Source organism: Sciurus vulgaris, assembly GCF_902686455.1.
Source record: "Sciurus vulgaris genome assembly, chromosome: X".
NCBI classification, from domain to species: Eukaryota; Metazoa; Chordata; class Mammalia; order Rodentia; family Sciuridae; genus Sciurus; species Sciurus vulgaris.
The window spans coordinates 40,997,048-41,011,074 of record NC_136471.1 but is presented as its reverse complement, the minus strand read 5'-3'; the positions used below and the strand labels follow the sequence as shown (position 1 = coordinate 41,011,074).

General features: G+C 44.6%; 1 protein-coding gene across 1 annotated transcript; it reads left to right on the top strand.

The window, feature by feature from the left end:
- Window positions 1-375: 375 nt before the first annotated feature.
- RTL9 (retrotransposon Gag like 9) lies at window positions 376-11,451 on the top strand. Its single transcript, XM_079123961.1, has 3 exons — window positions 376-421; window positions 5,938-9,906; window positions 10,402-11,451. Exons 2-3 carry the CDS (start codon window positions 6,010-6,012, stop codon window positions 10,516-10,518), a joined length of 4,014 nt encoding a protein of 1,337 aa, XP_078980087.1. The 5' UTR covers window positions 376-421; window positions 5,938-6,009; the 3' UTR covers window positions 10,519-11,451.
- Window positions 11,452-14,027: the final 2,576 nt, after the last annotated feature.

The window sequence follows — 14,027 nt, the reverse complement described above, 5'->3', positions numbered from 1 at the left end:
TGGAGTTTACAGTATACCGGTCTGTAGTTTCCTTATTTAAGAAAATTGGGACACTGCCCATTTGCAGTCCTCCAGTATCCCTCCTGTTCTCTGCGATTGCACAGATCCTTCAGGACGGCACCTAATGCAAGGCAGTTCCGTTTGCTCTTCTTATAATGTTCTTTTCCCTATAGAGTTGGACATGCATATACATGTTGTTTGGGGAATTTGCAGCACATCCAATGAAAGCATAATTCCCAACTAACAGTCAAATCCTTTTCTTTGGAGCTACCCAGAACACACCTACCCTCTCTTCCATATGACAGCCCTTCAGAGACTTGAAGACAGTGTGTGACTCTCCCGTGAGTTAAGAGCACCGGCTGAGTCAGACCGACCCGAGTGACAAGCCCAGCTTCACTCCCTCTCAGCTGTGAGAGCCAAGGTAAGTTACTGAATTTTAATTTCTCTCTACTTCCGTTCTGTAGCTGATTTATCAAATGGGGGCCAAAACACCCACTTCATTGGTTTATTGTGCAATCAAATAATGTATGTTAAGTATTTAGCATGGTGCCTGGCATAGTAAGCGCTGAGTAAATGCTAGCTATTTGCACCCTCTTTATTTACAAGGAACCGCGTGGGCATTTTAAGTGTCGAGGCTTTTGGGGAGCAAGACAGTGGGGAGGGTGTCTCCTCCCCTGAATGATTTGGGGAGGCGGAGGACCCCAAAGTAGTGCAGGTGTGGCTTGAGCCTTAGCTTGTCTGTTTTCAGTTATCTGGGAGCCTGTTTGCTAGGGCTGGGGGAGAGGATATTGTTGAGAATCTAGAGAAAGGCTTATTTTCAACAGCTGGAAAGCGATTTGTTGACATATTGAACAGTCTCTTGTTTATTCTTATTTCCCCAAGCAGCTAGCCATGCAATTCCCCAAACTCAATTACCTTTTGTGAGGCGGCAGGAGTGTGACACCTCCTAGCCATATTGATCAGCACAGACTGGGTGGGACGTGAGGGACCTGAGAGATGCTAAGCAGCAATTTCTGGGCTGTTCCTTCCTTAGAAGGCCTCCCTTCTCTGTGTTCCTAGAGACTCTGACTTTAATAAACGGAAGTCTATGCTCCAAATGGACTGAGAGTGCAGGAGACCTCTCTCAGTAGCCTCCTTAGAATCAGGCTGATGAAAACAGTCACGGTGGACCAGAACTTGGAACCCTGGAGTGACAGTGCCAAAATGGTTTTTCTAACTGTAGCTTTTTGCACACACCAGGTTTTGCAAGCATTTGCATGAATATAAACTCTGAATGCCATTGCAGCTAGAAAAAGTTTGGAAGGAGACACACCCAACTGCGAACAGACAGAGGAATGGGACTTGCAGGGAGGGGGGAAGGGGTAGTCTCAGGACTTCAGCTTTATTTATGGAGAATTTCAAGGTTTTACCCCGAGAATAAATTCCTAGATTATGTGCGTAATTATTAAACACAAAGTTTTTAAAAAACAAGAAACCGTTTAAAAAAAAAACCAAAAATAACAAAATAAAATCAACCCATTGGAGAAAGTTTTTTGAGGTCACTTCTGGCCAAAGATCCAAGTGGTACAACTGCGAAGTTTGTTGGGGGGGAAAAGTTGTTTGGGTTGGGGGATGTTGGGTATCCCTCCAGAGGTCATGGAGGAAGAGATGTGAGAAGAGCTAGAGATACAATCAAAGGGGATCATATCTCTTTAAAAAAGAAAATTGACTTTTATTACATTTTCATATAAACATAATAGGTCCATTATAAATGCATACAAAAATGCAAATAAAGAAAATGAAAATAAAACCCCCCTCTTCCTCCACCATTCAAGTACATTCAATGTGAATATTTTGGTATATATCCTTTCAGACTTTATTTTTCTGTGCAAAAATATGTTTATCTTTATTTTATAAAAAATTGTTAATTATGTCCACACTAGAATATGATTCTCAATGACTAAAATAGGGTTGTTACAAGCATAATGATTCATTTAATCATCAAATTGTGTCACATTTTTTTTTATATTGGGCATTGAACACAAAGATGCTTTACTAGTGAGCTACATTCCTAGTCCTTTTTATTTTTAAATTTTGAGACAGGGTCTTGCTAAGTTTCTCAGGCTGGCCTTGAACTTTTACTTCAGCCTCCAGAGGCTCTGGGATTACAGATGTGAACCACCGTGTCTGGTCTGATTTTTAATTATTGTAGACAACTCTGCTTTGTAGCTGAGTGACATTGGAGAAGTTAGTTTACCCTTCTGTGCTTTGGGTTTCTTATCTTAAAAGATGAAGTTGATAATAGCACTTCTCATAGGGATGTAGTGATTATCAAATAAGATCATGTAAGTAAAGCACTTAGCACAGTGTCTGGTGCAGTAATTGTAGTTTTAATTATTTGGTACGTTAATAATATTAATAACAGGGGCTGGGGTTGTAGCTAGTGGTAGAGCACTTGCCTTGCATGTGTGAGGCACTGGGTTCAATCCTCAGCACCACATAAAAATAAATAAGTAAATAAAATAAAGATATTGTGTACATCTACAACTAAAAATATTTAAAAGTAATATTAATAACAGTTGTTCTGAAGCTGTTTATTATAATAGAGTAGGTTTTCTATGACTTATTTTTGTTTTAGGGGAGACTGGGTGAGCAACTGAATTTTTCTTTTGGAGTAGTATGTATTATATATGCGACCTGGAGTCAGACAGAGCTGTGGGCTTTTCGTCATGTCAGTTCACTTCACTGAGGCTGTGTCCTTACCCATAAACTGGAAATCAAAAGTACCTACCTGGTAGAGTACTTGAAAAGATCAAATGAAATAATGCTCATGAAGGCCTTAGCACTGGTTCTTGGAATATGGGGAGATTTTAATCAAGGTCAGTTGGTATTACTACTACTACTACTACTACTACTACAATGTTTCAGTCATTTGTAATAAGAGAATTTCCTTTCTTGATGGGGTGGTGGCAGGTGGCAATAAGTAGAACACTTAAAAGTGTTTCTAATCACCTGTCTGATTACATAGAGAGAAAATGATTTTGGAAGCAGACTGGGACTCAAATCTGGGATTGCCATTTTTACTAGCTCTTTGACCTTGGTCACATAAACTTTTCCAAGCCCACTTCTCCATCTCTGAAGTGCCCACCAGTGCCCACCTCAGGTGATGCTGAGAGGCCTATGGCTTAGACCATGTACTCAATGTTGGTTGTTACTTTTGAGGTGCTTAATGACTTAAATGCCCCAATTCCCAAACTCTGAGTCCGTATACCCGGGCTACTTGAACTTCACCCGAAGGCTCTGCCCTATACAGAACTCAGAGACCTATTCTGGCCCTAGACTGAAGGCTTAAGTGGCAGTGAGTCAAGAAAATGGGAGGAAGGACCCTGACAACCTTTCTGTTGCTTCTACTCTGACCTGGAGCTCTGGTTCTAGAAAGTAGGTTATAGCCCTATTTCTCTAAGATAAGTTTCACCTGTTATACTCATGACTGGCATATTTTTCTTGTCAACTTCCTGAAATCTATGGAGCCTTAGTAACTGTTGAATCCTTTCCCTGTGGAAGAAACACTGGTTGCCAGGTTTTCCTGTGTCTGATAATGGGACACATTGACTTTTTTCTTATCATGATTGCAGGGCTTTATTAAGGTATGTTTTCTGTAGCCCCCACTGTCCATCCTCTCCTACCCTGCTTGCCCTGCACCTAAACCTCTGTGAGCTTTTCTTATGTTGCTCCACTTGATCTCCAGCCTAAGTTCCCTTACCTCCCATGCCCAGCCTGTGCTTCCTGGTCATACCAACTACAGTGTCCAGTTCCCAAGGCTCCTGTGTCTGCCCAACTGCCAAGGGTATATGGCTACTTCCTGAGTGAGGACCCCTTCAGTCTCATTCCTTTAATTATCTCATTCACTTCTTCTCTATGGGACAACCCAAGGTGGGCATAGTGGGGTGGGATTATTGGTGGTGAGGGGAAAGAAGGGTGGAGTTGCATAGGCCAAGAGCTGAAGTGGAGCTTCTGGAGGGTTGTCAAGTAAAAGGCGGCCAGAGGCAAATGTCAGAGCCTATATAGAGGCAGGAATCTGGGACCAGAGAGCCAGAGCAAGCACTAGCAAGTCAGGAGCAGTGGGGCGGGTGGGCGGGCAGGCTGGCTGGCTGGCTGGCAAGAGGGGGGCGTGGCAGGGGATAGCTTAGGGAGATTGCAGAGAACAGCTGCTGGTATTGGGTACTGCTTTAATGAACTGGCACAGGGTATAAGTCAATTGGCCAGACTGAAAGAGCTAAGGGTGCAAAGGACACTCTATCCCTCTTCCCCATAACTGACAAGGTAAGATCCTTCTGAGTTTTGCCTAGTGGGAAATTGTGGCAGGTTCAGGGATTTTTCTGAAGACAGGAGGTAGAGGTCATGATTGCTCTTTTGACTCATCTTTCCCATTGCACCAGTTATTAGGGTAACCTAAGTGTCTGTGGGAGGTCAGGATTTCTTTTATGACATCCTATCTTGGGGTTGTCTAGGCTGGAGGCAGAGGGAAGGATCTTAATAATGTGACTAAAGCAGAAAGATAGATCTTGATAGCTCACTACTTCAAAAGTACAGGGTGGTGTATTTGGATGGACAAGAGCATTTATGTAATTGCAGGCAAATTATTAAGTTTCTCTGGGCCTTCATTTTTCATTTGTAAGATAAGAAAGAGGACTACCAAAATCTCTGTGTTGCTGTGAGGACCAAATGAGACGATGCAAGTAAAGTGTCTAGCAAAGGGCTTGCCAGTCAGTGGGTGCTCAAAAAAGGCTTGCTGTTGGTATTTCTGCTGCTGGTTTTCTTATTATTATGGAGGCACAAATGCCATGAGATTGGTGAGTTTGGTGACATTGTCCCAAAGTAAATTGTCTTCCATTTTTGGCATGGGCAGGTGGTGGGGGCATGTCAACCTTGTGTAATGTTTGCATTAGTTTCCAAGTTGTGTATCAAAGAGCTACTTCTGGGACTGCTTATGGGGCGGGTCAGAGGAGTGAGGCTCTGGGATTGCCCATCCCTGTGTCATCAGAGAAACTTGAAATTTGTACATACTATAGGTTGGGCTTCAAGCATGCCCTAGTCTAGGATATCAGAGAAATAATTGAATGCAACCTTAGGGATACCAATGACTGGGCAACCCCAAGGAAGGGTGAGAGTCAATTATATACAGTGTGTTCCTATCACAGTGACACTATTTTAGCTCCAAACATGGCTAACATGAGAAAGCTGGTAAAATGAAAATAATATGTATTGTGTAAAGTATTGCACATTACAGGCAGTTTAAAGTTGCCTATATTTCAGTGACATTCACATGCAAAGTCAGCAATAAAGAGTCATAGTGGTTGCTCTTGTTATTAGTATTATTATTAATGATGACAAAAATAAGCAGGGACTTTGTGGAATGTTGTTCCCAGTCATTGATCAGATAAATGCCTTACTTTTCTTGAGAAGGACATTCAGGAACATCAGAATAATAAAATGGGAACTAAACCACTGGCAGGCTTCCATGAGCCCTAGGAACTAATGATTACCCTGGGGCAAAGGGCTTTCTCTCTGGCCAGTACCTTGGCTGATTTGCGAGTGCTGTGGTGAGATAGAGCATAAAGCAGGAGCCTGCACTTCTCACAGTTGGCCAGAAGGTGGTGCTGCCACCTCATTTGAGCCAGAACTGCTGGCACTCACGGCTGCCTGAAGTTGCTGGCTTTTACAAACAGAGGCTGTGCTGTTACTGAGTGGGTTGGTTTGAAAAGGACAGAGGCAAAGGGATATTTGTTCCAGTTTCAGAGTTATTCATTGCTGCACAGTTTCTTTAACCTGAGAGGCCCATCTTCAATGCCATATACTGGTCAACACATTTAAACAGGTCTCCACCGGGAATCATTTGTATATTTTCCAATCTTCTTGATGTTGGCTTTTGACCTCAAACTTGTTTCCTCTTTACAGATTCTCTTGCCACTTGAGGTTCAGCAGGACCCCTGATATCATCACTTTAGGGGCTCCCTCCACACTGTGGCCATGGCAGATATGTCAATACCCTTAAATTCACTGCGATTCAACAATATGATGAGAGAGGAAAATGTCGACCCTCAAACCAGGGGGACAACCTTATCGAGACCAATGACAGAGACCAGAGAAGAGGTCCAAATTCTGCATTCTCATGTACAACTGCCTATAGTCTCAACTTCAGCCTCAGACCCTGGGGGGACATCCACACAGCTGATGACATCTCCAGCCTTTGACACCATGTCCACACCTCTTATGGGAGCACCAAACTCTGGAGCATTGTCCCCATCACTAATGCCATCCTCAGACTCTGGGACAATGTCCCCACTGCTAATGCCAGCTTCAGACTCTGGGGCACTGTCTCCATTGCTAATGTCAGCTTCAGACTCTGGGGCACTGTCCCCACTGCTAATGCCAGCCTCAGATTCTGGAACACTGTCTCCATTGCTGTCCACTTCAGATTATGGCTTAATGTCCCCAGGAATGATGACAATTCCTGACTTTGGAACAATGTCCACAGCACTAATGGCAGCACCAGATTCTGCAGAGATCTCACCATTGGCAATGGCAGCTCCATCCTCTGGAGCAATGTCTCCATCTATAATGAGCACCTCATCTTCTGAAGCAATGGCCACGCCATTAATGCTAGCCCCAGACCCTGGAGAGATATCCCCACTCCTAATTCCAGATATAAACCCTAGGGGAATATGCACGCAACCATTGACAGCTCCAGGCTCTGAAGCCATGTCTCCATTGCAAATCACAGATGAAGACACTGAAGCAATGTCCAAAGTGCTAATGACTGCCCTAGCCTCTGGAGAGATATCTTCATTGTTAATGTCTGGCACAGACTCTGAAGCTATATCATCGCTGATAATGTCAGCTCTAGCTTCTGGAGAAACATCAACCCAGCCAACAAGCACCCAAGACTCTGAGGGAATGTCTACCACGCTCATGTCAGGCCCAGACTCTGGAGTAATGTCTTCACTGCTCATGTCAGCTGCAGACTCTGGACCAATGTCCACACCACTTCTGTCAGTCCCAGAAGCTGGAGAAATGTCCACATTACCAAAGCCAGCCCCAGAGGCTGAGGCAATGTCCCCACTGCTAATGACAGCCCTAGGCTCTACAGTGATGCCTGCCCAACTGATGCCAGCCCCAGTTTCTGGAGTGATGTCCTCACAGTTAACACAAAATCTAGACTCTGAAATCATGTCTCCTTCATCAATGAGAGCGACAGTCTCTGGAACAATGTCCACACTGCCAGTGAGAGCTTCTGACTCAGGAGTGACATCTATACCACTAATGAGGGCCCCCGCTTCTGGAAGTATGTTGACATTGAAGACAGTCTCAACCTCTGGAGAAATGTCCACCCCACTGATGGCAGTCACAGGCTCTGGCGTGACGTTCACAGAGCAAATGTCGACTACAACCTCTAGAGTGACGTCTACACAGCTAACGATGGCCAAAACAGGATCGACACCCTCAGGCTTTATGAAAGCTATGGCCAGTGGAGCAACGTCCACACAGAGAATGAGAGCTTCTGAAACAGTGTCCGTGCCACAACTGACAGTCCCAGCCTCTGCATCAATGTCCATGCAGCAAATCAGAGCACCTGTTTCTGGAGCAATGTCCATGTCACAGATGAGGACCACAGTCTCGGGATTAACATCTACACCACAAACGAGAGCCAAAGCCTCTGGATCAATGTCCATACCGTTAAAGAGAGATATGACCTCGGGTGTGATGTCCATGCCACAAACGAGAGCTCCAGCTTCTGGAGCATTGTCTAAGCCACTAATGACATCCAAAGCTTCTGGAACAAGGCTCATGCAACAAATGACAATAGCGTCTTCTGGAGTGATGTCCACGCCACTAGTGAGAGACATAGCTTCTGGAACTCTGTCCATGCCACAAATGACAGACACAGCCTCAGGAGGCTCAGGAGGGATGTCCACATTACTAACAAGAGCCACAGCCTCTGGAGCAATGTCCACATCACAAATGACAGTCACAGCCTCTGAAGATATGTCCATGCCTCTAATGAGGGGCCCATGCCCTGAAGCAATGTCCACATCACTTATGAGAGCCACAGCCTCTGGGAAGATGCCCAATCAGCCAATGAGTATCCAGGACTCTGGAGGGATGTCCACATCCTTCATGAGATCCATGACTTCAGGAGGGACGCAGGTGAGAGCCCGGACCTCTGGAGCAATGTCCACACCACTAACGAGAGTCTCAGATTCTGAAGGGATGTCCCCACTGCACACAAGAGCTTCACCCTCTGGAGACAGTTCCCTGCCACTAATGAGACCCCCAGCTTCTGGAGAGATAGCTACACCTCCAAGAGTCCCAGCTTATGGAACAATATCTGCTCCCCAAATGACAGCCACGGCCTCTGGAATGTTGTCCATGCCACAGGTGAAAGCTTTAGTCTCTGGAGCAGTGCCTGCACCACTAATGAGATCCACAGCCTCTGGAGGGATGTCCATAGCACAGATGAGAACGCCAGCCTCTAGAACAAGGTCCAAACCACAAGTGATACCCGCAGCTTTTGGAGACATTTGCACACCCCCAGTGAGGGCTCCAGCCTCTGGAGGGTTATCCCCACCACTAGTCAGAGCTCCAGTTTCTGGAGTCATGTCCACACCACTAAGGAGGCCCTCGGTCTCTGGAGCTATGTCCACAGAGCTCATGAGAGCCCCAGCCTCGGGAAAGATGTCCTCTGCACCACCAACCATGGCCTCTGGCGGGATGTCCAAGCAATCAATGAGAACCACAGCCTCTGGTACAACGTCCATGCCTTTGATGTCAGCTGTGGCTTCTGGAGAGATGGCTATGCCACTAATGAAAACCATGGCCTCTGGAGAAATGCCAGCTCTCCAAACCAAAGCTGTAAGCTCTAGGTCTATGTCCCTGCCACAAACAACATACACAGCTTCTGGAGGGATGGCTAGGCCACCAACGAGGGTCTCAGCTTCTGGAGCAGTATCCACACCACTTATGAGAGTCTCAGCTTCTGGAACCATGTCCATGCCACAAATGACAACCATGGCCTCTGGAGGGATGTCCACACCGCTAATGAGGACCCCAGCACCTGGAGCAATGTCCACACCACAAACAGCCTTTGCAAAGATGAATACTCCAGAAATCAAAGCTACAGACTCTTCAGGGGCATTTACCTCTCACATCAATGTCACAGCTTCTGGATCAAAGTCCACACCACACATGGCTGCCACAAGCCCTGAAACAACAAACCCGCCACCAAAGGAAGTGCCATCCTTTGGAATGTTGACCCCAGCACTCTGTTACCTCTTGGAAGAGCAAGAAGCAGCCCGGGGTTCATGCTCTATGGAGGAGGAGATGGAAATTGATGAAGAGAAGCAAATGAAGGGGTTTTTGAATGATTCAGAGAAAATGGCATTTCTGGTGTCTCTTCATCTAGGGGCAGCAGAGAGGTGGTCCATTTTGCAGATGGAGGTAGGAAACCCCCTATCAAATGAAAATAGATCTTTCCTGAGCAGATCACAGGGCTTATATGACTCTCTATCTGAGATAGACATCCTCAGTGCTGTTCTCTGCCATCCCAAGCAGGGCCAGAAGTCAGTCAGGCAGTATGCCACTGACTTCCTGCTGCTGGCCCGACATTTGTCTTGGTCTGATGCCATTCTACGGACCAGGTTTCTGGAAGGACTCTCAGAAGCTGTTACCAACAAAATGGGTCGGATCTTCCTGAAGGTGGCCGGCAGCCTAAAGGAGCTGATAGACAGATCTCTCTACACAGAGTGCCAACTGGCTGAAGAGAAGGATTCCCCAGGCAACTCAAGCCAGGTTCTGCCAACAGCCTGTAAGAGGAATAATGAGGAGGCCATGGAGAATGAACTGAGCTCTCAGCAGCAGACTGAGGAGGTAATAATGGAGGATATACCCTGCTTTTTTTGGGTAGAGTTAAGGAAGAATCAAGAGGGAAGTATTGAGCCCCTAGACTATAAAAAACCCAACCTGGAGTTATATCAGTGAACATAGATGAGTAGTTGTTTTGGGTGTATTAACCGCTTTCAGGAGCAATGTTCAACTCAAGTTAGTGAAGTTCTGGGATGTTTAAAGTACTAAATCTTCTAATTATAAGGGAACCGGCTGGACTGAGTCCTAAATCTCTATTCAAGTCCAAGTCTAAGGGAGAGGTATCTTCTTTAAGGGGCTGGGTCTCACCTATAACCATATGCATTTGTGGACTCAGGTTACTAAGGGATTTGGTTAGCCTAGCCCTCTGACACACTTTATGTGGGTAAATTAGCCAAATTCTCTGATCTGCTAAGTTACCGAATTTAGCTAGACAGATAAATTATTATCTTGTCATAGATAATATGATTCTTATAACTGCTTTTTTCCCCTCACTCCCAGCACCAACATGTTCCCAAACGCTGTTACTACCTGAAAGAGCATGGAGACCCTCAGGAGGGACTTCATGACCACCTTCGACAGAGCACAGGCCATCAGAAGGGCCCCACCAACAAGTAGTGCTGCTTGGACTCTTCTGTGACATCTGACTTGGCTGCTAACTTGAGGACTGGTCCCTGGACCCATTCCATTCAACTACATCATAAACCTTGTTGCCTTCGCCCTCTAGCCTCCCCCTCTAGGCACATCCCACTTTATCTCCCACTTGGCTGCCTTGACCTTCTCTTTCACCCACATGCCTGTGACCTGCCCTGACAATCAGATGTGAACTCCCATCACCATCAAGGCCAGTCCTAGTTGTTGGTCCAGGGAGAAGTCTAGGCAGGAGAAATCATGTCCTACCTCAAAAACACCTTAGAGTGTCTTGCCGTGTGTCACCAGGCAAACTTGAGGAAACCCTGGTCCCATTCCACCTGGCAGGGGAGCCTATAAAGAGTGATACCCACTTCTGTACCATCCTTTTAAACCAGTAGACATGCCCTTGTATGCCCCAACTCATAGTACCTAAAGTGGGTCTTCAGGGTCCTTACCCTGTTTATAGTTTCCATCCTGAACCATTTGTTTTGACCCATGATAATAATAATGATAATAATAATAGTGATAGTAATGGCTAACAGTTATTGATAATGTACCATGTGACAGGTACTGGGCTAAACTCTTGACAAGCACCATCTCACTACATTGTTACAGTAACCCCACTTGTTCTTGTGTTGTTAGCTTCTGACCTCTTGATCTGTTGTTTATTGCCCTTGTCTTGTCCTTCAGTGTGGAATCTCTAGCTCTGACCTCTTGGTGACCCCCCTCAGTTGTTAGTTGCCCTCACTCCCCTTGGCTGTTGTGCTTCGTGGCCAGCATTCTTGATAAGGGTCTTGGTCTATCAACAGGCATAGATGTTAGAACATAACATGAGCAGTGTTTGCCTTCAGGTGGTGGGGTTATGGGTGTTTTTTATTTTCTTCTTTCTACTTCTCTATACTTTCCAGATTCTCTACAGTAAGCATGTGTTACATTTGTAATCATAAAAACAAATAAAGGTCATTTATGAAAAAAGGATTTGATTGTGGCTACAAACATTTGATTCTTTCTTTTAAAAATTTTTATTTGTTCTTTTTAGTTTTACATGATAGTAGAATGTATTTTGAATAGTAGAATGTGTGTGTATATATATATATATATATATATATATATATATATATATATATGGAATATAACTTCCTGTTCTTGTGGTTATACATGATGTGGAGTTACACTGGTCATGTATTCATATGTGAGCATAAGAAAGTTATGTCTGATTCATTCTACTGTTTTTCCCATTCCCATGCCCCTCCCTTCCCTTCATTCCCCTTTGTCTAATCCAATGAACTTCTATTCTCCACCCGCCCTATTGTGACTTAGCATCTACATATCAGAGAGAACATTCAACTCTTGGTTTTTTGGGATTGGCTTATTTCACTTAGTGTGATATTCTCTAGTTCCATCCATTTACCAGCAAATGCCATCATTTCATTCTTCTTTAAGGCTGAGTAATATTCATTGTGTATAATATACCACATTTTCTTTAACTATTCATCTGTTGAAGGGCACCTAGGCTGGTTCCATAGCTTGGCTGTTGTGAATTGAGCTGCTGTAAACATAGATTGTGGCTGCATCACTGCTGATTTTAAGTCCTTTGGGTATAGAGTGAGGAGTGGAATAGCTGGGTCAAATGGTGGTTCCATTCCAAGTTAAGAATTTGATTTCTTGAGTCTTTATTCAGCTCATATTCATTACCTTACATATGTCAGTTTCTGTTTGGGGGACAGACAGATAAGACTCCTTGCTCATAGAAAAATTACATCCCAATAAGGGGGAAATAGACAGTAAGCAAGGACACACTTAAGTAAGATAGATTAAAAATGTAGTGAATACTATGAAGACAAGAAATCAGGATAATGGGAAATTTGATACAAACGGAACCAGTTTATTTGTTTAATAATAGTCCAAATAATTGGATTACTCAAAGATCTTTTGAAAAACAGTAGGAGTGGCAAAATTAGGAACATATTTTAGAAAGATAACTAAGCAACAGTTTGGAGGCATGGTGAGAGAAGGGGTCAGAGAAGGGGTAGTGGAGCCCCATTGCAATAGTCCAGGTGACTGGCCAACTAGATGACTTGATCTTGGGTGATGGCAGTGGAGATGAAAATGCAGGGACAATGCTCAAACTCTCTGGGGACTCAAGTCTGCTGCTCCATTACCCTAAAAATTGGGTCTGATTCCAGGAAGAGGTAAATGATGCTCAGGAAAAACAAATATCAGCAGACCTTCTGGCAGTCTCATGGTACTGTACATAAGACTCTGGCTTTAGGGGCTGCCTGAAACTGCCTTGATCACCAGTGCTGTTGCCTCAGGAAAATGAGGGCACAATATGTTGGGTAACACCAATACCAAGTGTGGAGACAATCAGTCTCTGGGGACCCAGCTTTCCCCCTCTTTTTTTGTGCATGTTGGCTCCCATGTGGCCCAGTCCAGACCCAAGGAGAGTGTGGACGTCTATGTTCGGCCAGGGTTGCGCTTAGCTTGGGAAAGTATTGTCAAGTTTTCTCCCCTCTGAAAAAGAAATTGATGATATAGAAGTCACAACTCATGCCCAGGAAGTGTATACAGGAAGGGAAATGTCTTAAAAATGAAACTGATTTTCTTATATCCATGATAATGGAGAACAATAGCAATTCTTTTCTTTATTTTTCTCCCCAGGCATTCATCTTCCTCTTGCTTTTGCCTCTCTTGTCCTTCAAGCTAACATCGCCAGAGATAAATGGAACAAATGAAGCCCAATCATACCCTGTCAGAACTCAGTCCCTGTTCTACCCACCCTAAAGTTATATTTAGAAATGTTTCAAGATCCACTCAGCCTCTACATGGAGCTGGGCTATCATATACCCAAGTACTTGAGATGATTTTGTCTGCTTGGAAAATGGTGTTTCATGATTCTCCAGGTCTCACTGGCCATGGGTAAAAATAAAGTCCCATATGCAGTAAAAACTCAGATGTCACCAATTTCTGTTCCCAAGTTTGTGTTACAGGACCGCAACCCCTTGAAGCTTTCCTCCAGTTGATTGGGAGAAACCCAGCAGTTCCATGTTCTCTAAAATAGTCCTTGCCAGTTCTTTGATTGTTACCCTGCCTAATGGAGGTCAGCAGCCCATGTGGCCATTTGAGGGCAGCCTTTTGACCCCACTCCAGTTATTAGCGTGTACCTCTGGCTGTGGGAACATGGAAACACTTGCCGGAAGTGAGGGGTGTGAATTCTGGGGCATTCATAGCTATACATCAATGAGAGGCCTAAATGGTGCTACCCTCCCTTTTGGCAGCTTTGGCGAAGGTACCCATGGGTTTACCCAGAGGGTGAGAATGCTCTTTTCAGTTGTGTGCCACACTTTTTTGCCTGGACTCTGAAACAACATTGCTTCTATTATGTGTCTTGGCAAGGTCCCTGCCAAAATAACAACAACCCTGAAAAGTAGGTGGTCTCATTAATATTTTACAGCCCAGAAATCTGAAGCTCAGGGAAGTTAAATAACTGGCTC